The following is a 16,526-nucleotide window of genomic DNA, read 5'->3' on the forward strand; positions in this document are numbered from 1 at the left end:
GTAACAGACAGCACCTGGAATATCGGGTCAGTCCCACCCTAATACTGAGCTTTTCCAATGGGCCTGGAAAACGGCACACCAGGAGATTGTGTCCCACACCTGGCTTGGAGGGTCCTACGCCCACAGAGTCTCCCTGATTGCTAGCACAGCAGTCAGAGATCAAGCTGTAATGCGGCAGCGAGGCTGGGGGAGGGGCACCCACCATTGCCCAGGCTTGCTTAGGTAAACAAAGCAGCCAGGAAGCTCGAACTGGGTGGAGCCCACCACAGCTCAAGGAGGCCTGCCTGCCTCTGTAGGCTCCACCTCTGGGGGCAGGGCACAGACAAACAAAAACTCAGCAGGAACCTCCACAGACTTAAATGTCCCTGTCTGACTGACAGATTTGAAGAGAGTAGTGGTTCTCCCAGCACACAGCTGGAAATCTGAGAACGGACAGACTGCCTCCTAAAGTGGGTCCCTCACACCTGAGCAGCCTAACTGGGAGGCACCCCCCCAGTAGGGACAGACTGACACCTCACTCGGCCGTGTACTCCTCTAAGGCAAAACGTCCAGAAGAACTATCAGACAGCTGAATTTGTGGTCTCATGAAAATCCACTGTTCTGCAGCCACTGCTACTGACACCCAGCCAAACAGGGTCTGGAGTGGACCTCTAGTAAACTCCAACAGACCTGCAGCTGAGGGTCCTGCCCAGTAGAAGGAAAACTAACAAACAGAAAGGACATCCACACCAAAAACCCATCTGTACATCACCATCACCAAAGACCAAAAGTAGATAAAACCACAAAGATGGGGAAACAACAGAGCAGAAAAACAGGAAACTCTAAAAAGCAGAGCACCTCTCCTCCTCCAAAGGAACACAGTTCTTCACAAGCAATGGAACAAAGCTGGATGGAGGATGACTTTGATGAGTTGAGAGAAGAAGTCTTCAGATGATCAAACTACTCTGAGCTACGGGAGGAAATTCAAAACAATAGCAAAGAAGTTAAAAACTTTGAAAAAAAATTAGAAGAATGGATAACTAGAATAACCAATGGAGAGAAGGGCTTAAAGGAGCTGATGGAGCTGAAAGCCAAGTATCAAGAACTACGCCAAGATTGCAGAAGCCTCAGTAGCCAACACGATCAACTGGAAGAAAGGGTATCGCTGATGGAAGATGAAATGAACTGAGAAGGGAAGTTTAGAGAAAAAAGAATAAAAAGAAATGAACAAAGCCTCCAAGAAATTTGGGACTATGTGAAAAGACCAAACCTACGTCTGATTGGTGTACCTGAAAATGACGGGGAGAATGGAACCAAGTTGGAAAACACTCTGCAATATATTATCCAGGAGAACTTCCCCAATCTAGCAAGGCAGGCCAACATTCAGATTCAGGAAATACAGAGAACGACGCAAAGATACTCCTCGAGAAGAGCAACTCCAAGACGCATAATTGTCAGATTCACCAAAGTTGAAATGAAGAAAAAAATGTTAAGGGCAGCCAGAGAGAAAGGTCGGGTTACCCACAAAGGGAAGCCCATCAGACTAACAGCTGATCTCTCGGCAGAAACTCTAGAAGCCAGAAGAGAGTGGGTGCTGATATTCAACATTCTTAAAGAAAAGAATTTTCAACCCAGAATTTCATATCCAGCCAAACTAAGCTTCATAAGTGAAGGAGAAATAAAATACTTTATAGACAAGCAAATGCTGAGTGATTTTGTCACCACCAGGCCTGCCCTAAAAGAGCTCCTGAAGGAAGCACTAAATATGGAAAGGAACAACTGGTAACAGCCACTGCAAAAACATGCCAAATTGTAAAGACCATTGAGGCTAGGAAGAAACTGCATCAACTAACGAGCAAAATAACCAACTAACATCATAATGACAGGATCAGATTCACAAATAACAATATTAATGTTAAATGTAAATGGGCTAAATGCTCCAATTAAAAGACACAGACTGGCAAACTGGATAAGGAGTCAGGACACATCAGTGTGCTGTATTCAGGAAACCCATCTCACGTGCAGAGACACACATAGACTCAGAATAAAGGGATGGAGGAAGATCTATCAAGCAAATGGAAAACAAAAAAGGCAGGGGTTGCAATCCTAGTCTCTGATGAAATAGACTTTAAACCAACAAAGATCAAAAGAGACAAAGAAGGCCATTACACAATGGTAAAGGGATCAATTCAATAAGAAGAGCTAACTATCCTAAATATATATGCACCCAACACAGGAGCACCCAGATTCATAAAGCAAGTCCTGAGTGACCTACAAAGGGACTTAAACTCCCACACAATAATAATGGGAGATTTTAACACCCCACTGTCAACACTAGACAAATCAACTAGACAGATAGTTAACAAGGATATCCAGGAATTGAACCCAGCTCTGCACAAAGTGGACCTAATAGACATCTACAGAACTCTCCACCCCAAATCAACAGAATGTACATTTTTTCAGCACCACACCACATCTATTCCAAAATTGACCACATAGTTGGAAGTAAAGCTCTCCTCAGCAAATGTAAAAGAACAGAAATTATAACAAACTGTCTCTCAGACCACAGTGCAATCAAACTAGAACTCAGGATTAAGAAACTCACTCAAAACTGCTCAACTACATGAAAACTGAACAACCTGCTCCTGAATGACTATTGGGTACATAATGAAATGAAGGGAGAAATAAAGATGTTCTTTGAAACCAACGAGAACAAAGACACAACATACCGGAATCTCTGGGACACGTTCAAAGCAGTGTGTAGAGGGAAATTTATAGCACTAAATGCCCACAAGAGAAAGCAGGAAAGATCCAAAACTGACACCCCAACATCACAATTAAAAGAACTAGAAAAGCAAGAGCAAACACACTCAAAAGCTAGCAGAAGGCTAGAAATAACTAAAATCAGAGCAGAACTGAAGGAAATAGAGACACAAAAAACCCTTCAAAAAATTAATGAATCCAGGAGCTGGTTTTTTGAAAGGATCAACAAAATTGATAGACCGCTAGCAAGACTAATAAAGAATAAAAGAGAGAAGAATCAAATAGATGCAATACAAAATGAAAAAGGGGATATCACCACCGATCCCACAGAAATACAACCTACCATCAGAGAATACTACAAACACCTCTATGCAAATAAACTAGAAAATCTAGAAGAAATGGATAAATTCCTCGACAAATACACCCTCCCAAGACTAAACCAGGAAGAAGTTGAATCTCTGAATAGACCAATAACAGGTTCTGAAATTGTGGCAATAATCAATAGCTTGCCAACCAAAAAGAGTCCAGGACCTGATGGATTCACAGTGGAATTCTACCAGAGGTACAAGGAGGAACTGGTACTATTCCTTCTGAAACTATTCCAATTGACAGAAAAAGACAGAATCCTCCCTAACACATTTTATGAAGCCAGCATCGTCCTGATACCAAAGCCCGGCAGAGACATAACCAAAAAAGAGAATTTCAATAATTCTCAATAAATTAGGTATTGATGAGATGTATCTCAAAATAATAAGAGCTATCTATGACAAACCCACAGTCAATATCATACTGAATGGGCAAAAACTGGATGCATTCCCTCTGAAAGCTGGCACAAGACAGGGATGCCCTCTCTCACCGCTCCTATTCAACATAGTGCTGGAAGTTCTGGCCAGAGCAATCAGGCAGGAGAAGGAAATAAAGGGTATTTAATTAGGAAAAGAGGAAGTCAAATTGTCCCTGCTTGCAGATGACATGATCGTATATCTAGAAAACCCCATCATCTCAGCCCAAAATCTCCTTAAGCTGATTAGCAGCTTCAGCAAAGTCTCAGGATACAAAATTAATGTACAAAAATCACAAGCATTCTTGTACACCAATCACAGACAAACAGAGAGCCAAATCATGAGTGAACTCCCATTCACAATTGCTTCAAAGAGAATAAAATACCTAGGAATCCAACTTACAAGGGATGTGAAGGACATCTTCAAGGAGAACTACAAACCACTGCTCAATGAAATAAAAGAGGATACAAACAAATGGAAGAACATTCCATGCTCATGGGTTGGAAGAATCAATATCGTGAAAATGGCCATACTTCCCAAGGTAATTTATAGATTCAATGCCATCCCCATCAATCTACCGATGACTTTCTTCACAGAGTTGGAAAAAACTACTTTAAAGTTCATATGGAACCAAAAAAGAGCCTGCATCGCCACGTCAATCCTAAGCCATAAGAACAAAGCTGGAGGCATCACGCTACCTGACTTCAAACTATACTACAAGGCTACAGTAACCAAAACAGCATGGTACTGGTACCACAACAGAGACATAGATCAATGGAACAGAACAGAGCCCTCAGACATTATGCCGCATATCTACAACTATCTGACCTTTGACAAACCTGACAAAAACAAGAAATGGGGAAAGGATTCCCTATTTAATAAATGGTGCTGGGAAAACTGGCTAGCCATATGTAGAAAGCTGAAACTGGATCCCTTCCTTACACCTTATACAAAAATTAATTCAAGATGGATTAAAGACTTATATGTTAGACCTAAAACCATTAAAATCCTACAAGAAAACCTAGGCAATACCATTCAGGACATAGGTGTGGGCAAGGACTTCATGTCTAAAACACCAAAAGCAATGGCAACGAAAGCCAAAATTGCCGAATGGGATCTAATTAAACTAAAGAGCTTCTGCACAGCCAAAGAAACTACCATCAGAGTGAACAGGCAACCTACAGAATGGGAGAAAATTTTTGCAACCTACTCATCTGACAAAGGGCTAATATCCAGAATCTACAATGAACTCAAACAAATTTACAAGAAAAAAACAAACAACCCCATCAAAAAGTGGGCAAAGGACATGAACAGATACTTCTCAAAAGAAGACATTTATGCAGCCAAAAAACACATGAAGAAATGCTCATCATCACTGGCCATCAGAGAAATGCAAATCAAAACCACAGTGAGATATCATCTCACACCAGTTAGAATGGCCATCATTAAAAAATCAGGAAACAATAGGTGCTCCGGAGAGGATGTGGAGAAATAGGAACACTTTTACACTGTTGGTGGGACTGTAAACTAGTTCAACCATTGTGGAAGTCAGTGTGGCGATTCCTCAGGGATCTAGAACTAGAAATACAATTTGACCCAGCCATCCCATTACTGGGTATATACCCAAAGGACTATAAATCATGCTGCTATAAAGACACATGCACACGTATGTTTATTGCGGCACTATTCACAATAGCAAAGACTTGGAACCAACCCAAATGTTCAACAAGGATAGACTGGATTAAGAAAATGTGGCACATATACACCATGGAATACTATGCAGCCATAAAAAATGATGAGTTCATGTCCTTTGTAGGGACATGGATGAAACTGGAAAACATCATTCTCAGTAAACTATCAAAAGGACAAAAAACCAAACACCGCATGTTCTCACTCATAGGTGGGAATTGAACAATGAGAACTCATGGACACAGGAAGGGGAACATCACACTCTGGGGGCTGTTGTGGGGTGGGGGGAGGGGGGAGGGATAGCATTAGGAGATATACCTAATGCTAAATGACGAGTTAATGGGTGTAGCAAACCAACATGGCACATGGATACATATGTAACAAACCTGCAGATTGTGCACTTGTACCCTATAACCTAAAGTATAATAATAAAATAAATAAATAAATAAATAAAAATAAATAAATAAATAAAACATTTTACCTTCTCCATTTTGATCAGGAAGCAATCAATAAAGTCCTGAGGGTTGTTCATGTCCATAGATTCTTGGTGTTCTTTTACTTTCTCCAAAATATAACTTTTCACAAAAGCAACGTTTTTAAGTAATTTTTTATGGGTTCCCGGGAAATAATCAATGATAGGAGAAAAATTATTGTAGATCTAAGAGAAAATGATAAATTTATTAAATTAAAAGATTTTAATAAAAGCATGCATACCATATAGCAAGCACTGGTTGTAAATTGCAGTTATAAATATAAAGAAAATATATTGTGTATCTTGATGCGGAAATTTTTATTGTACATATGTAGTAATTCTCTGATTATAAAAGATTTGAGAAAGAAAATTCTGACCAGAAAATCAATTCTAACCATATGATAATCATTTCCTAGACTCGTACCTCCTTTTTATACTATAAACGCATCTTTATATTAATTCTGTTACTTTTTACAATTCTTCTCTACAATCTTGAAATATAAGATGGCATGAATTACTACATTCACGTTTTGTAGATGACAGCATAGGTTAAAAGAATTTGGACAACCTGATTGATAATACAAAGTTAGTCCCTACTATATTGATTTCTATCAAGCAGACTCTGAAATGGAATTAGTATTTTAGAAGTAGGAGGGGCTCAAAGATACCTCAAATTCCAACTGTGCACCAGAGCAGTTAAATGACTTCTATAAAATCACACAATTATTATTTAGGCAGAGTATAAAACATGCCAACTCAGCACAGGGTATAAGTGTGATGTCTGTTTATGGTTCATACACCATAAAACCAATAATTTTGTCATTCCTAACGCATTTATCTCATCAGCTAGAATCCCAACTGAGATATGAAACACCCCTGCCCTATTCAGTGTTTCTTGGCAGCTTCCATGGTTCCAAATATTCTCCCTCCTTGAAGGAGATAATGTCTTTTAAATTAGGATATTTCTGCCACATAACATGACAAAGTGTGAATTGAAGGACAAGTCTAGTGAGTAATGGAAGCCTCCAAAGTGCCTGGATATCCATGGAGTGATATAAGCACGCTTTGGGGCTGTCAAAAATGTACTTTATAGAAACAGGACTTTGGAGTTTAGCAGAAAAAACATTGATGAGGGAGCTAATGGGCTTAGAAATCAGGCCTATATTGAGGCATTTATTTCCCATGCATAAAATAAAGGGCTTGGCCATCTTTCCCAGATATTCACCCCATGGCTGTCTAGGCAACACTGTAGCATTCAAAAATGCACTTCAGAGCTTGATCCATATAGAATTTTGGATTTGTCAGAAAAATAAGAGCATAAGTGGTTTCTCAGAAAGCAAAAATCTTCGCCTTACCTGGATCCAGGGGCTGCTCAGAATCTTGACGTTTTCATTCAACTTTTCCATCAAGTTAAGAAATTGCTGATCTTTATAATCAAAACGTTTATGGAAAATAATGGAGCAGATCACATTGCAGGGAGCACAGCCCAGGATGAAAGTGGGATCACAGGGTGAGGCTAAAGAATTAGAAACAATTTAAAATACTATTAAACTTCAGATATAAAACACTGTATTTGTTAACAGATAATAGTAGTTTAGAAATTTTAAGCACTATCTTACCTACAAATTCCCTTAACAGCAAAAAAGGGTTCGGCATGCATAAAATCAACACTTCACTTTTACATTAATCCTGAGTTGACCATTACAACCTAGCTGGTTAAATAATGGTTGTTCAAATGCTAAATTTACATTCCCAGCCTATTTGTACTTTACTTTGGAAAGAACAAAAAGACATTTTCTAAAAACCTAACACTTCATGTTTCAGAGGGAATCACATCAGTCTGCAAAGTCTGTAGACAACAAGGCACTGAGATGGAAAGGGCAAGAATAGTTGGAGATTTCAAAGCTTTTTATATATAATGAATAGCTGAAAGAGTCATGTGTTGAACCAGTAGAGAGGAACCAAAGAGACTGTGGGTGAATTCCTGTATTTAAGAAAGTAAATGTAAGAAGAAGAATGTGTTTTATGAGAAGGAAAACAAATATAAATGAATAATATGCCTAACATAGATTAGTTTGTCAAAAAATTAAATGAAAACTTTGTTGTTGTTGTTTGTTGTTTTTGTTTTTTGTTTGTTTGTTTTGAGATGGAGTTTCACTCTTGTTGCCTGGGTTGGAATGCAATGGCACGATCTCAGCTCACCGCAACCTCTGCCTCCTGGGTTCAAGCAATTCTCCACCTGAGCTTCCCAGGTAGCTGGGATTACAGGTATGTGCCACCACGTCCGGCTGATTTTGTATTTTTAGTAGAGACGGGTTCCTTCATGTTGGTCAGGCTGGTCTTGAACTCCCAACCTCAGGTGATCCGCCAGCCTTGGCCTCCCAAAGTGCTGGGATTATAGGCATGAGCCACCTTGCCTGGCCAAAAATTTTATTTTAAATATAAATCCCAGGTAAGGCAAACAAGAAAGTGTAAATTGATAAGTGGAGTTTTTTTCTTCTGTAGCTTTTTAAAAATGAATTTTCTTCTTTAGGAACTAAATGCCCATCATCTCTAATCATCCTGCAAATTTAAGCTATTTAATTTGATATTGATTAGGCCCAGCCTATCATTTAATAGCTAAATAAATTAAATTATAGGAAAGGTTTTCTTGTTTGGTGAGGATCTTTGAAATGAAGTTGTTATAATCAAGTGATTGATAAACTTTATATTTTTTAAATTTTCTTTTATTTTACTTTAAGTTCTAGGATACATGTGCAGAATGTGCAGGTTTGTTACATAGGTATACATGTGCCATGGTGGTTTGCTGCACCTATGAACCTGCCATCTAGGTTTTAAGCCCCACATGCATTAGGTCTCTGTCCTAATGCTGTCTCCCTACTGGGCCCCCATGCCCCAACAGGTCCCATGTGTGATGTTCCCCTCCCTGTGTCCATGTGTTCTCATTGTTCAACTCCCATTTATGAGTGCAAACGTGGAGTTTGGTTTTCTGTTCCTGTGTTAGTTTGCTGAGGATGATGATTTCCAGCTTCATCCATGTTCCTGCAAAGGAAAGGAACTCATCCTTTTTTATGGCTGTGTAGTATTCCATGGTGTATATGTGACACATTTTCTTTATCCAGTCCATCATTGATGGGCATTTGGGTTGGTTCCAAGTCTTTGCTATTGTGAATGGTGCCACAATAAACATACATAGGCATGTGTCATTATGGTAGAATCATTTATAATCCTTTGGGCATATACCCAGTAATGGGATTGCTGAGTCAAGTGGAATTTCTAGTTCTAGATCCTTGAGGAATCACCACACTGTCTTCCACAATGGTTGAACTAATTTACACTCCTACCAACAGTGTAAGAGGGTTCATATTTCTCAACATTCTCACCAACATCTGTTGTTTCCTGACTTACTAAGGATCACCATTCTAACTGGCGTGAGATGGTATCTCATTTTAGTTTTGATTTGCATTCTCTAATGACCAGTGTTGATAAGCTTTTTTTCATATGTTTGCTGGCTGCATAAATGTCTTCTTTTGAGAAGTGTCTGTTCATATCCTTTGTCCATTTTCAATGGGGATATTTCTTTTTTTCTTGTAAATTTAAGTTCCTCGTGGATTCTGGATATTAGCCCTTTGTCAGATGGATAGGTTGCAAAAAATTTCTCCCATTCTGTAGGTTGCCTGTTCACTCTGATGCTAGTTTCTTTGGCTGTGCAGAAGCACTGTAGTTTAATTAGATCCCATTTGTAAATTTTGGCTTTTGTTGCCATTGCTTTTTGTGTTTTAGTCACAAATTCTTGGCCCATGTCTATGTCCTGAATGGTATTGCCTAGGTTTTCTTCTGGAGTTTTTATGGTTTTAGGTTTTATGTTTGAGTGTTTAATCCATCTTGAGTTGATTTTTGTATAAGGTATAAGGAATGGGTCCAGTTTCTGTTTTCTGCATATGGCTAGTCAGTTTTCCCAGTACCATGCTGTTTGGTTACTGTAGCCTTGTAGTATTGTTTGAAGTCAGGTAGAATGATGCCTCCAGCTTTGTTTTTGCTTAGGATTGTCTTGGCTATACAGGCTCTTTTTTTGCTTCATATGAAATTTAAAGTATTCTTTTCTAGTTCTGCGAAGAAAGTCAATGATACCTTGATGGGTATAGCATTGAATCTATGAATTACTTTGGGCAGTATGGCTATTTTCACAATATCAATTCTTTCTATTCATGAGCACGGAATTTTTTTCCATTTGTGTCACCTTTCATTTCCTTGAGCAGTGGTTTGTAGTTCTCCTTGAAGAGGTCCTTCACATCCTTTGTAAGTTGTGTAAGTAGGCATTTTATTCTTTTTGAAGCAATTGTGAATGGGAGTTCACTCATGATTTGGCTCTCGGCTTGTCTATTATTGGTCTATAGGAATGCTTGTTATTTTTGCACATTGATTTTGTATCCTGAGACCTTGCTGAAGTTTCTTATCAGCTTAAACAGTTTTGGGGCTGAGATGATGAGGTTTCTAAGTATACAGTCATGTTGCCTGCAAACAGAGACAATTTGACTTCTTCTCTTCCCATTTGAATACTCTCTTGACTGATTGCTCTGGCCAGAACTTCCAATACTATGTTGAATAAGAGTGGTGAGAGAGGGCATCCTTGTCTTGTGCCAGTTTTCAAAGGGAATGCTTCTAGCTTTTGCCCATTCAATATGATATAGGCTATGGGTTTGTCATAAATAGCTCTTATTATTTTGAGATATTAACTTTATATTTAAAGAGCTCCCAAATTCACATCTATATGTTTCAGGAAGTCAGGGACCCTGAATGGAGGACCAGCTGAAGCCATGGCAGAAGAACATAAATTGTGAAGATTTCATGGACATTCATTAGTTCCCCAAATTAATACTTTTATAATTTCTTACACCTGTCTTTACTGCAGTCTCTGAACATAAATTGTGAAGATTTCATGGACACTTATCACTTCCCCAATCAATACTCTTGTGATTTCCTATGCCTGTCTTTACTTTAATCTCTTAATCCCATCATCTTCCTAAGCTGAGGATGAATGTCACCTCAGGACCCTGTGATGATTGTGTTAACTGCACAAATTGTTTAAACAATATGAAATCTGGGCATCTTGAAAAAAGAACAGGATAGCAGCGATGTTCTGGGAACAAGTGAGATAACCTTGAAGTCTGGCTGCCTGTGGGCTGAGTGGAACAGAGCCATATTTCACTTCTTTCAAAAGCAAATAGGAGAAATATCACTGAATTCTTTTTCTCAGCAAGGAACATCCCTGAGAAGAATGCGTTCCCAAGGGGAGGTCTCTAAAATGGATGCTCTGGGAACGTCTGTCTTTTACAGTTGTAGATTAAGGATGAAATAAGCCCCAGTCTCCCGTAGTGCTCCCAGGCTTATTAGGATGAGGAAATTCCTGCCTAATAAATTTTGGTCAGACTGGTTGTCTGCTCTCAAACCCTGTCTCCAGATAAGATGTTATCAATGACAATCAGTGCCCGAAACTTCATTAGCAATTTTAATTTCACCCCAGTCCTGTGATCTCGCCCTGCCTCCATTTGCCTTGTGATATTTTATTACCTTGTGAAGCATGTGATCTCTGTGACCCACACTCTATTTGCACACTCCTTCCCCTTTTGAAGATCACTAATAAAATCTTGCTGGTTTTGTGGTTTGGGGGGCATCATGGAACCTGCCGACATGTGATGTCTCCCCTGGACACCCAGCTTTAAAATTTCTCTCTTTTGTACTCTTTCCCTTTGTTTCTCAGACCAGCCAACACTTAGGAAGAATAGAAATATTCAACTTGAGTGATATTCAACTCATGTTGAAATATCAGGGCTGAATTTCCCTGATATCTATAGGCCCTAAATAGTGACTTTAATCAAAAGTACTCTGAATGAATGGCCAGGCATTGAACAGTTGGAAATCTGTTAGTTTGTGTGTGTCATTCACAGATTAATCTGATTTTCAGCCTTTCACTTCATTGGGAAAACAGAATTTAAAAACAAGGTAATTTGGTATCCAAGCTGATAAACAGATTCATTGTAAAACTTCATAGATGAGTAGAGTTGGCAGTGGAAAAAAAAAATTAACAAATTTCTAAGCCAAAATTTCATAAATATGGTTGGAAAGAGACAAGCAAAACTGAAACAGAGGAAAATTATACATAGGGAATGCAGATTAGAGAGTTATTACTAATAATTAAAATCTAGTTAAATAAATCATTTTATAAATTGACATTTGTGTATTTCACAGAATTATGCTACAGCATGTATTTACTGAAAATATATAAATCAATAGAGTAACAAGAAATAATTAATACTATTGTTTAAATAATGCTGTGTTTACAGAGAAATAATAATTGATGAGAACTGCACTAAGTTATGCCTAAGCAATAAAAACTGTAGAATGTCATTACTGGCCAGAACGGCAAGCATGGGCCTCAAAGAAACCCCAGACAAGTCAGTGAGGCTGACCATACAAACATAGTCCAATTAAATAAAAGCACATGCCATTTGGTTCATGCTCCATATGGGTGTGACAGGGCCATTCCTACCATGTCCACTTGTCAAGTATTCTCTGGTGACATGTTCTGGAATAGGTAATGGGAAAAACACTGCTCTTTAGCTCTTTCAAAAAATGAACTCAAAATCTATATTCATGATTTCTTATTTGAAAGCAAAAAAGCAAAGTTCAGGAGAACATGGGATTAAATTAACCTTTTATACCCACACTGTATGCATAATCATGCCTGTACACACACAGCACAAATATGTGCAAATTCCCTTGGCTCTCAGCTTCAAACCCCCACTTGACATGAGCTAATAACCAGGACTCATAATGAAAGATATGGCCACCCCTGAAATGTTTCCAAGAATGTCAGTAGAGAAGATAGTAGTCCAGTAAGGTCAGTGATATGGAGGAGGGTCACCCACCCTTGGTTTTTCTTAACTCCTCCACAAGGCAGCGGGCTTCCTCTTGAACACGGTCTTCAATGCTCCTCTTCCCCATCCCAAAATTCCGCAGCGTCATGAGGGAGAAACGCCGGATCTCCTTCCATCTCTTTCCATTGCTGAAAATGACTCCTAACAGGAAGAGAAACAGAAACTAGGAGGGAGATCCCAGGCAAGAAAGAGGAAGCTGACACTGGGCAGCCACGTGGATGGGCCAAGCTCTGCCCGAGGAGCTCTGTAAGTCTGTTTTCCATCCTCCCCATCCCCAAGACCAATGCTGAAACAGGCACATGTACACCTACCAAATCCTCTGTTAGCTCTTTCAGCCAGTGGGAAAAGGCCTCTTCCAGAAAACTCCTCTCCAAGATCAATCAGGGCTTCCTTCACTGCTTCATATCCATGCAGCACCACCACACGTTTCAGGCCAAAATACAGAGTGAACACAGGGCCATAGACCTTTGAGAGCTAGGAAAGTAGATATAGATAACAGCAAATGAAGTCACTATTTTGTCCATTTACTAAGCCTGACTCAGCATGATATTTTCATTGTATTTGTAGGCTTTTATTCAGCCACACAGGCTTCAAATATTTCTGAATTTTAAATATAAACATGATGACGATTATACTTGCCACTCAGATGTTCAAGGCAATGGTCAGACAATTGCTACACAGATTACAATTAATACTCACATCAACATATTCAGCATGTCTATTTACTTTATTTTAAACAAACAGCCAGGTGCGGTGGCTCCCACCTGTAATCCCAACACTTTGGGAGGCCAAGGCAGGTGGATCACAAGGTCAGGAGTTCAAGACCAGCCTGGCCAACATGGTGAAACCACGTCTCTACTAAAAATGCAAAAATTAGCTGAGCATGGTGGTGCATGCCTGCAATGCCAGCTACTTGGGGGACTGAGGCAGGAGAATTGCTTGAATGGGGACCTGGGAGTTGGAGGTTGCAGTGAGCCAAGATCATGCCACTGCACTCCAGCCTGAGCTACACAGCAAGACTCCATCTCAAAAAAAAAAAAAAAAAAACTGAGCTCAGAGAATGACAAATTCATTTTCAGTGTCTCACAGCTAATATACAGAAGACCCAAATTTGAAACTCTTCTTATTCAAACACTGATGCTTAAGAAATTTATCAGCACTCTTGAGTCCACCTTAAGACCAACACCCAGCTTCAAGAACTAACAATTTCCTGGTTTAATAGCCTTTTATGATTAGCATGCATCATAGCATTTTTACTAAAAATATCTCTCTATGGACTCTCCTAGGACTCCCAAAAGCCCACAGAGAGGCCCCTATTGCCAGGTCAATAGTCCTCACAGCAGTACTCCTAAAATTAGATGGCTATAGGATTATACAAATCACCTTAATCCTTAACCCCCTAAGAGAGTTTATAGCTTATTCCTCCCTCATACTATCCTTATGAGAAATAATCATAACAAGCTTCTTTTGTCTGTGCCAAACTGATCTAAAATCACTCATTACTTTTCCATAAGCAACATGGCACTTGTTATCACAGCTTTTCTCATTCAAACCCCCTGAAGTTTTACCAGTGCAACCGCCCTAATAACTGCCCACAGACTAACCTCATTCCTGTTATTCTGCCTTGCAAACTCAAACTACAAACGAGTTCACAGCCAAACCATACTACCAACACAGGGCCTTCAAACACTTCTCTCCCTGATAGCCATGTGATGACCCCTAGCTAGTCTTGCCAACCTTGCCCTGCCCCCTACCATCAATCTAGTAGGAGTAGTCTTCATAACTACAGCATCATTCTCTTGATCTAATCATACCATCATGCTTATAAGGCTTAATATACAAATCACAGCACTTTACTGTCTGTATATGGTAATTATTACACAACGAAGGGTGTTCACATATCATATTAATACTGCTAAACCATCTTTCACTCGAGAAAAAACCCTAATACTTATACATCTTCTGACCTTCTTCCTACCATTACTAAACGCTAAGGTCATTTTGGGGTTTATATATTGTAGCTATAGTATAATTAAAACATTACTTTGTGGATCTAATAATGGAAGTCTATAACTTCTTATCTACCATTTATCTGCTTTTGCTGGTCCTGAACCCACAGTTATTTCCTTTACAACAGGCATAAATTAATTCTTCAGAGAAGTTCAATTTTCATGGCTATTCTGAATAAAACACATGGCTAATATAGTAGAGGACTTATTTAATAAAATCTCTAATAACAAACACATTCCTTACTGCAAGGAGACCCCCCTGAAACTATTGCTATGGAATAAAAGATGAAATGCTCCTGATTATTGTAAATACAAAATTACATGCAGGATTGTGAAAGGACAATGCCAGGTTGGACTGCCAGAATGAGCCAACAGTGCGTGATTTGCTTCCCCCTGCAGACAGCCTATGAATGGACGTGCAGTCAGGGAGGTTTCACATCACCAAGATTCCTATCCCAGAAAAGCAGATGTTTGTAGCTCTGGGAATGGAATGCGACCCTTGTGGAGAACCTATAAATGGATGCATGTGGGGCACCTGTCCATATGGATAAGTTAGGGCTATAAATGCCCTCATCTTGCCACGGCTCTTCTAGGCCTCTTTAGGGTTAAGGCATAGTCCCTTCTGAGAATTTCTGGTCTAACTAGTTGTCTAGCTTCACATCGTGTTTCCATGGATTGTTTGTAACCAGCTTTTGTTGCAATTGTTACTGCTGATTAATATCTTGTTAATCATAGGTTATGGAAAGATTGTGTTTCTGTTTTAAGGCTCTGTTAGAAATTACTGACACACACACTATATTGTAAATTTTTATCTCTGTATACTGTACTTCTGCATACAAATGTACTGTACTTCTACATACAAATGTTATAAGAATTTCTTCATCCTCATGTGACCATCTCACCTCATAATCAAATGACCCTAAATCCCTCACTAACCTACCCCTGCCCTCACTAAACTTAATAATAAATGCTGGTATATCCAGTGCATTGTTGGCACCGCAGGAACAGAAGGCGGTGACCCCCCTGGACCCAGCTTTCACTATCTTGTGTGTGTCTATTATTTCTCAACCTGCCGATCTGCCTGGGAACAAAGAGAGAGCCCCGTTGCATTGTGGGCTGCTGGCCAGATCCCACAATACCTTACCATTTACCTTCAGCCAAAAATTATAGCAAATGGTTAAGAGATGAAGAAGGAACACAGCTTTTCAAACTATTGACACTTGTTATTTTGAATCTAACATGCAAAGACCCAAATCTTTCTCTACTCACAAAATACATGGTTTCATTCCACTATTTCTGACACTGACAGACTGGAAAAGGCAACAAAAGCCTTTCAAAGTATTTTACTTTACAATGACCTCTGTAACAACGTACCTCTAGGGATATACTTTATTTAAAAAATACAGGTGAATTTACTTACCTTTTGCAAGCCACTGAAGGACCATACTTACGTTGGTTAAGGATTTGCTGATGTCCTTAATATCTATCTGTAGGATATTTCCAATCACTGGGAGAGGAGTGGGCCCAGGAGGGAGTTTTCCTCTCCCAGACCTCTGTCTCCAGAGTGAAAGGAGAAGCAAACAGGAGAGACAGAGCACAAGGACCACAAGAGAATCCATTGAAGCCTTCTCTTCTTGTTAAGACAACCGTGGGCTTGCACTCCAAGCCTTTTATAACACTCCATGGTAATTCAGTTAGTGCCTCTTTGATGGATAAAGTGACCAATCACCTAGGTCCACTATATGCTCCTTCTGAAAGGACTTTGACCCACTGATAGAGATAAAAATAAAATGTCCTTTGGTCTTGTTCTCCTTCATTCCAGTGTCCACTCTGTACATTCCAGTTTCACTGTACTTGGTTGGAGCCTAGGTATTGGTAATAAAAAACAAATGTT

At 39.4% G+C, this 16,526-nt stretch overlaps 1 protein-coding gene across 3 annotated transcripts in view; it reads right to left on the bottom strand.

The window, feature by feature from the left end:
* Positions 1–16,251, bottom strand: part of LOC129468897 (cytochrome P450 2C9) — a 47,448-nt gene extending 31,197 nt beyond the window's left edge. The window contains exons 1-5 of one of the 3 annotated variants that reach the window (XM_055254844.2): positions 16,084–16,251; positions 12,935–13,097; positions 12,615–12,764; positions 7,041–7,201; positions 5,695–5,871 (exon numbers count right to left, since the gene is read on the bottom strand). In XM_055254844.2, coding sequence (XP_055110819.1) covers positions 5,695–5,871; positions 7,041–7,201; positions 12,615–12,764; positions 12,935–13,097; positions 16,084–16,251 — 819 coding nt within the window. Of the gene's footprint in view, positions 1–5,694; positions 5,872–7,040; positions 7,202–12,614; positions 12,765–12,934; positions 13,098–16,052 lie in introns of all 3 variants that reach the window. The other 2 variants (XM_055254851.2, XM_055254859.2) reach the window with 2 other exon arrangements.
* Positions 16,252–16,526: the final 275 nt, after the last annotated feature.

This window comes from Symphalangus syndactylus, chromosome 2 (assembly GCF_028878055.3).
Source record: "Symphalangus syndactylus isolate Jambi chromosome 2, NHGRI_mSymSyn1-v2.1_pri, whole genome shotgun sequence".
In the NCBI taxonomy this organism is placed as follows: Eukaryota; Metazoa; Chordata; class Mammalia; order Primates; family Hylobatidae; genus Symphalangus; species Symphalangus syndactylus.